This window comes from Hipposideros armiger, unplaced genomic scaffold (genome assembly GCF_001890085.2).
Source record: "Hipposideros armiger isolate ML-2016 unplaced genomic scaffold, ASM189008v1 scaffold_501, whole genome shotgun sequence".
Taxonomy (NCBI): domain Eukaryota; kingdom Metazoa; phylum Chordata; class Mammalia; order Chiroptera; family Hipposideridae; genus Hipposideros; species Hipposideros armiger.
The window spans coordinates 441752-449167 of NW_017731851.1; the positions used below are offsets into that span (position 1 = coordinate 441752).

The window sequence follows — 7416 nt, forward strand, 5'->3', positions numbered from 1 at the left end:
TTAAAAGTCCAAATAGTGCTTATCTTTTGGGATAAAGAATATTGACTGGAGGTGCATAAAGGAGCCTTTTGGGTGCTAGAAATGTTCTATATTTGATCTGGATAGTAGTTATGTGGGTATATACATACAAAAATTCATTCTCTTAAATTAAGACTTCTGAACTTTACTCAATAAAAAAATCTAAATAAAAATTGAAATAAAATATAGGAGATATGTACAATCTCAAGGGAGGTTTTTAAATGAACTCAGGATTTGTTTTAATCAGTTATTGTAAGATATACAGACATGGAAATAACTGTCATGAAGGAAGAAATTTTTATACTTAGATCCCTAGAAACAGGAGACATGCCATGCCATGCAGTGGGACACACGGTATTGGTCAGGAGGAAGAGAGAGTTTGGAGGAAAATGTGAACAAGCTATTTGATTGTGTTATTTGTGTGAAGGAATGATTGAGGCAGGGTAAGCAGGTTTAGGATTGACTTGTATGAATAATCTCAGTGGGCTATAGTGTAAGGCTGTCCTGAGCTGTCTGGTACCTGGTCCTGAAGTAATCAGGACAGGGGAATATTGGTCCTGTGTATAAGAGTTGTGGGGAGTGGGCTCTGCATTGCTTAGTTTGCCTATGAAAGGTATAGTGTCAAGTAAGTATTTTATTATCTCTAAGAATTGGCTCGCCCTGGGACGACCACTCTTTGTAAAGTCAGTAAGGCTCCAGATGTCAAAATATCAGAATAAAATGAAATGCTTAACATAATGTAGAAAATTACAAAGTTTTGAAAATTTGAAAGTCTTGAAAGAAGGTCTAACGAATGAGGTATAAACATACTCTTTTATTCTGGAAGGGAACCTAATATAAAGGTGTCATTTTTTTTTCATGAAATAATTTATACGTTCAGTACAATTTCAGTCAATATCCCAATAGAATTTTTGGTAGAACTTAATGAACTGACCCAAAAAATCATATGGAAGAACCAAGGTTTAAGATAGACAAGGAAATTTTGAAGCTGTAGACCAAAATAGAGAACATGCCTATAGACACAAAGATTTCTAAAGTTATACTAATTAAGTCAACGTGATATTGGTATAGGAATAAACAAAAAGATCAGTGGTACAGAACAGAGACTCTTAAGAAAACACATACAGTGGAAAGTTGATGAGGTTACAAATCAGGGGAAAGGATGGAAGAATCAATAAATTAAGGTGCTAGACACACTGACATCATATGTGATAATTGTGACACAAGTATGACATTATTTATGTAGTATGGCTCCCAAGAGTGAATGGCCTGAATCTAGTCATGAGGAAACAGACAAACCTAGGTTGGTCTTCTGTAAAACAACTGTTGTTTTTTCCTTCAAAAATGTCAGTGTCATGAAAGACTAAGAAAAGCTAAGAAGATGTTTCAAATTAAGGAGACTAATGAGACATAACTAAAAGCAGTATGTTATCCTGGATCAAAACAAAACAAAAAAATCTATAAAAAATATTATTGGAGTAATTGATGAAACTTATATATGAATTGTATATTACATAATAGTATTGTATCAGTTTTAATTTTCTTGAACTTGATAGTTGGGTTGTGATTATGTGAGGCAATATCCAGGTTCGTAGATGTGTGCTAAAGTATTTAGGGGTGAAGGTTACTAATTAGAATGTAGTTCAGTGCAAAAAACTCTCAAGTGAGAGACATAAAGCTCTTGTGGCAAAATGTTAAAACTTGGCGAGTCCACATTCAGGGTGTACCAATCTGAAATTTTAAAAACAAAAAGTTCAAAAAATGATGCTGGGAGAATTGATTATTGATTTTAAAATTAAATAGAGCCCTACCTCATAATACACCTGCATATTTAAAAACAAATTTCAGATGGATTAAAGACCCTATTGTGAAAAGTAAAACTTTTAGAGAAAATATAGGGGAACAGTTTCCAGGGTGTCTCATGGTAGGGAAAAATGTATTTAAATGAGATCCAGAGAGCATAAATATTACAGGAACAGATTGCTAAATTTTAAGTCCATTAAAATAAAAACTTTATGTTCCCTAAAACACATCATTTAAGAACTGAAAAAGACAAGCTAGATACTTGGGGAAATATTTGCAAATAATATAATTCACAAGGATTAGTACCCAGAATTTATTTAAAAAACTCACAAATCAATAAGAAAAAGGTGGGGTGGAGGGATTCAGTAATAAAAGACAAAGAATCTGAACAGGTGAAGGACAGGAAACTCAAATGGCCAGTGAAACAGGAAATTGCTCAAGATCACCATCATCAAAAATGCAGATCAATATTACAATGAGGTAAAACTACAATCATCTCACACTATTGGCAAACATTTTTAATTTGATAATTATATTAACTTACTAAGCATTTACTATGTGTAAACACTTTTCCTGGTGTTTTAAGAGTAACTCATTTACTCCTCAATTAGATGAAGTAAAAAATGTCCTCATTTTACAGATGAGGAAACTGAATTAGAGAAGTTGAGGTCACACAGAAAGTGGTAGAGGTGAAATCTGAATCCAGACCCTGGTTCTACAGCCCATTGTATTGAATACCATGCCAGAAATAGTGTAGTGCAAAGTAGTTAAGAGATTTTGGAAACAGGTTACATTCACTGTAACCTGTGAGATTTTGGGCAACTTACTTAACCTCTCAGTGCCTCATTTTGTGCACTTATCTTCATTATAGATTGTTGGGAAGCTTAAATAGGTTACTATTTTATTATTACGATGTACTGGTTCTCTAAGTGTAGGTGAAGGTGTGGTTCAACAGAAACTGTCATACATATTTCTGGTTGGGAGTATAAATTGGTACAGCTGCTATACTAATTTTTTAAAAAGGATTTAATAAAGTTGAAGTACTACCTAGTACCTTCAACTTGGAAATAACTTTTTGGAAAATATCTAGCAATTCAGCTCATAGTTATTTATCTTAAAGAAACTCTCACACATACTGTCATGGAGCTATGCCCCTGGATGTTCACTGCAATGTTGTTTGTATTAGCTGGAAAAAAAACTCAATATCTGTCATCTGAAAATGGATAAATAAATTACAGTATTTTCATACAATGAAATAGCATGTGATAGATTTTTAAAAACAAACTCAGGGCCGGCCGAGTGGCTTAGTTGGTTAAGAGCTCGCGCAAGAGTTTGAGCTCTGAGCAACAGCGGTTCAAGTCCGGGCCCGAGCTGAGCTGCCAACAGGTGGCAGGATGGCTCAGCTAAAAAAACAAAACAAAACTGTAAAAACAAACTCTGGTCACATAGGTGAACATAGATGTTGAATAACATTGAACAAAAGCAATCTGCAGAAGGATATTGGCCGTGTGATGCCATTCACAAAGTATAAAAACATGGGGAAAAGACTGTTTCATTGAATGTAAGATTACATAGATTTTAAGGTACAACATTGTTTTAGTAATCACTCAGAAAAAATATCACCATAGAGCTATAATATACCATTAATTGTAAAAATACTTAATTTTAGAGATGTTAAAAATGTGACAACAATCTGCCTGTTAGAAAGGTGAACTATGAGGTACTATTTGTGGGTTTAGGTTAACATGTGAATGTACAAAATGTTTGGTAATTAAAAAAAAAAAGTGGTACTAGGGTTACCTTTCTGAGAGAAGTCAGGAATGGGATTTAGAAATGACTCACCGGGATCTCAGCTATAATGTCTAATGTTTTGTTTGCTTAAAATAAAAAAGACTACATGAAGCAAAAAGAGCAGAGTTAAGATTCATCAAAGTTGGGTTGGGAGTGTATAGATATATATACCCATACTTTTCTGTGTGGCTGAAACATGTCATGATTTTTAATTGGTGGTGAGGAAGAGTAGGTAAGTATAAAGTGGATAAGTTTGGCTTTAAAGAAAAGATGACAGAGGAAAACAATATGGGTTTTTTTATTTAAGTGAGAAATACAGGTACCCTTTGCTCTCTGAATTCTAGCAATGCAAATTAAGGAACAGAATATATTCTCTTAGCTTTTCAGATAAATTACTAATTGTTTAAACTCTATTTTTTTATCTGAAACTTTGGAACCAAATAGACATCCCTGATATCCACAATTGCTATCCAAACTTAAGAACCACATATATTCTGGAAATAAGGGATACTTTCACTTGAGTTTGTAAGCCAATAAGAAGAGACTGAACAGAAAAGACAGTTTCTGAAAGGGAAGAACTAAGATTCAGAGTCTAGATAAAGCAATTCACCTTGGATAAGAGAAGAGTAACTAACTTCCCTTACACTGGAAGGAATGTGATGAGAATAGGTTTAAATATAGAAAAGTTTTTAGGTGTGGGTATGAAATTTACCAAGTTCCAGCCCAGTAGTCTCAATTCTGTGTGAGAAGTATGGGGAAAGGTCAGGATTAGCCAAGAAGTGAGAGGCTGCATGGTTGGGCTTAGGACAGTGCTTGGTAGGGGTTGGATTTTGTTCACATTTTCATATCTTATATCAATAGATGTAACTGTCTTTTGAAATACCTTTTTGAAAATTTACTTGACCTTTGCAAATCACAGGATTTTTAATATACTAGACAGTGGACTGATGCTGTAATACCTGATCTTTGAAAATTTATCATATAGCCTCAGGTTACTTCCCTAATCTGTCTTTTCCAGACTGAGGAAAAAGTATTGCCAACACATAAGAATGTATGTATGTTCAAAGTTTATCTCTATAAGTATTTATGTTATATTTTAGTTCTCATTTTTATTTTATAGTGAGGAAATTATTGTAGTCTAATCTTCATTCTTTATTTTGCAGTTTAAGCCTAATACTCTTGTTTTGGTACAGAGAAGTCTGTTCTCTAATTATTCCTTAAAATTAAATATAGATTACTTTGGAACTTAACTATTCAAATGCAGAGCATTCTTCACTTTTATTAATTATCCCTTTTTAAATGTTAGAGCTGAACGACAAAGGAATGAAGCGCTATATAATGCTGAAGAGCTGGGTAAAGCCTTTCAACATTATAAGGAAAAAGTGGCCGAAAAACTGGAAAAGGTAAGAGGCAGTTGTACAAATTCAATGTTTTGTATTACTGCTCATATTCTAAAAATAAAGACAGGCATAAGTAAAAGATGTTTGCTGATGGTTAAAGCAGGGAGTAATTTTTAGGAATCTCATTTATAATAAAATTATTGAAATTAAGAATTTAGAATTCTTGTTTAGGATGATGTTCACAATCTTTTCATAATGATCAGAAACTTTTTTATCCACAGAGGAAAAAGAATGGTGACAAGAAAAGAAACAAAATATAGAGAAAGATGGGATGAGTGAGCAGAGGTTGAGCTATAGAAGTAGAAGCAAGTAATTTGTTCCCATCATCTCAGTGAAAAATTCAAGTACGGTAGATTATGTAACCTTCAGTTGATCCCCCCGGACCTGCCACCCTGAGAGGGGCTTACTTCTGCTTCTCAGAAGGAAGGCTTTTTGAACAGATTCCACATAGTAATGTAGTTGCTTTTTTACATTTATTTAATATCTTCAGATAATGCCATATGATAAAACCTGTTTGGAGGAAAGCCATGTTGGATATTCAGCTGCTGAGCTCAGAATAGAGGTCTGGTCAAGAGACACTGATATGAGAGATTTGCATCTTGAGATAATAATTGAAACAGAGGAAGTTAATGATTCTGATTAAAGAAAGGTAGAGTGGTCAAAGAAAAATATTTTTAAAAATTAAGAAATCAATACTTACCTGGCAGGAGAGATACCATACTCACGAAGGTGGTTTTCCCAGGGCGAGGCTTATCCATTGCACTCCAGATGTGCTGACCCCTGCGATTTCCCCAAATGTGGGAAACTCGTCTGCATAATTTGTGGTAGTTAGGGACTGTGTTAAAAAAAAAAAGAAAGAAAGAAAAAAGAAAAAAAAATTAAGAAATCAAGATCCCATTAGTTACCTAAGTCTTATGTGTGAATTAATCACATCACTGTTTTGAAAGGTTTGGAAAAGCTCGCTGTGAAAACAAAGTATCATAGAAGGGATTTTTAATAAGGTAATCAATAGGGGGAGGTAGAATAACTTGTAGGGCGAATAGCATTGGGGAATGGGAGGACTTTATATAGGAAAGAGGAAAATGTAAGAGATGATTTTGTTACGCTTCTTAGGATTATTAGTTTCAAACTGCTCAGCAGAGCCCTCTAGTTAGGAAGATGTAACAAAGGAAGTAAGGCAGATCTGCCCAGTCCTCCAGTCCCACCATTCCATCCTGGGTGCTTGACTTTTATCTGTTTTAAATTTAGGACAGTGATTTTCATGGGACTATTCTGTGACTAAAATTTGAACAATTACTTCTCAGGAACATTTGCGCTAAATTAGCCTTTAGTAACTTGATGCAGCATCCCATACTAAAATTAGCTGTAGTAACTTGATGAGTGGCTTGCCTTGTCCATGTGAGGTCAGAACACTTTGGCCATTGCCCCTCTGTCATAGGCTCTTAACCATTACTGAACAGAAGCAGAATCCCCTTTCCTGTCCAGGAAGTTCATGTTGCTACCTTCACTACAAGGCTGGGGACTTAAAAGGATAGAATAGTTAGTCCACTCTCTTGCTTATTTCTTTTTCTTTTTTTTTAGCTGAGCCATCCTGCCACCTGTTGGCAGCTCAGCAGCAGCTCAGCTCGGGCAGGGAATTGACCGGTGACCCTGTTGCTCAGAGCTCACACTCTTTAGCGAGCTCTTAACCAACTGTGCTACTTGGCCGGCCTGGTCCTGCTTATTTCGGAAATCACTACTTTTTAGTTCAAATAACCTAAAACTATCACCACATTAGTGTGTCCACTTAAAATAAATTATTGTTTTAGGTTCAAGCTGAAGAAGAAATACTAGAGAAAAATCTAATTAACTGCGAAAAAGAAAATAAAAGACTACAGGAAAAGTGTGGTCTATATAAAAGTGAACTTGAAATTCTGAAAGAGAAATTAAGGTACAGTATCCTATTGTAGAAAAAGGACTTTTGTGTGGAAATGGAGAAAAACTGAAATGTTTTAAAACAGAATATTTTGTATGTTGTAATTATGGCCTTACATGCTATAAAAAGATACACTTCATGACCAAAATTGTTTTCTAAGTGTAAAGTTAGGGTTTTAAATGAATAAATGTGTATTGATGTTAATATACTTGTAAATATAATGTGATCAACATTTTGCTTTGCATATATTTAGAGAAAATTAACACAGATACGATGTCCTTGTAGAATGAACACATTAGCTAGTTAGTAAAATAAGTATTCTTCAAATCATGAAGAATCATCTAGTCCAAACTTCTCATTTCAGAGATGTTAAAAATGTGAAAAAGGGGGCTGGCCGAGTGGCGCGTTGGTTAAGAGCTGGCTTGGGATGCCAGAGGGCCCCGGTTCGGATCCCACATATGAGGGCCAGTGATACTGCCCTCCACAGCT

General features: G+C 34.7%; 1 protein-coding gene across 1 annotated transcript in view; it reads left to right on the forward strand.

Annotated features, from left to right (window-relative positions):
- CCDC18 (coiled-coil domain containing 18) overlaps window positions 1-7416 on the forward strand; it is a 107320-nt gene that overhangs the window by 12629 nt on the left and 87275 nt on the right. Inside the window, exons 7-8 of the mRNA XM_019667547.1 lie at window positions 4919-5015; window positions 6821-6942. Of these exons, the coding sequence (XP_019523092.1) occupies window positions 4919-5015; window positions 6821-6942 (219 nt within the window). The remainder of the gene's footprint in view (window positions 1-4918; window positions 5016-6820; window positions 6943-7416) is intronic.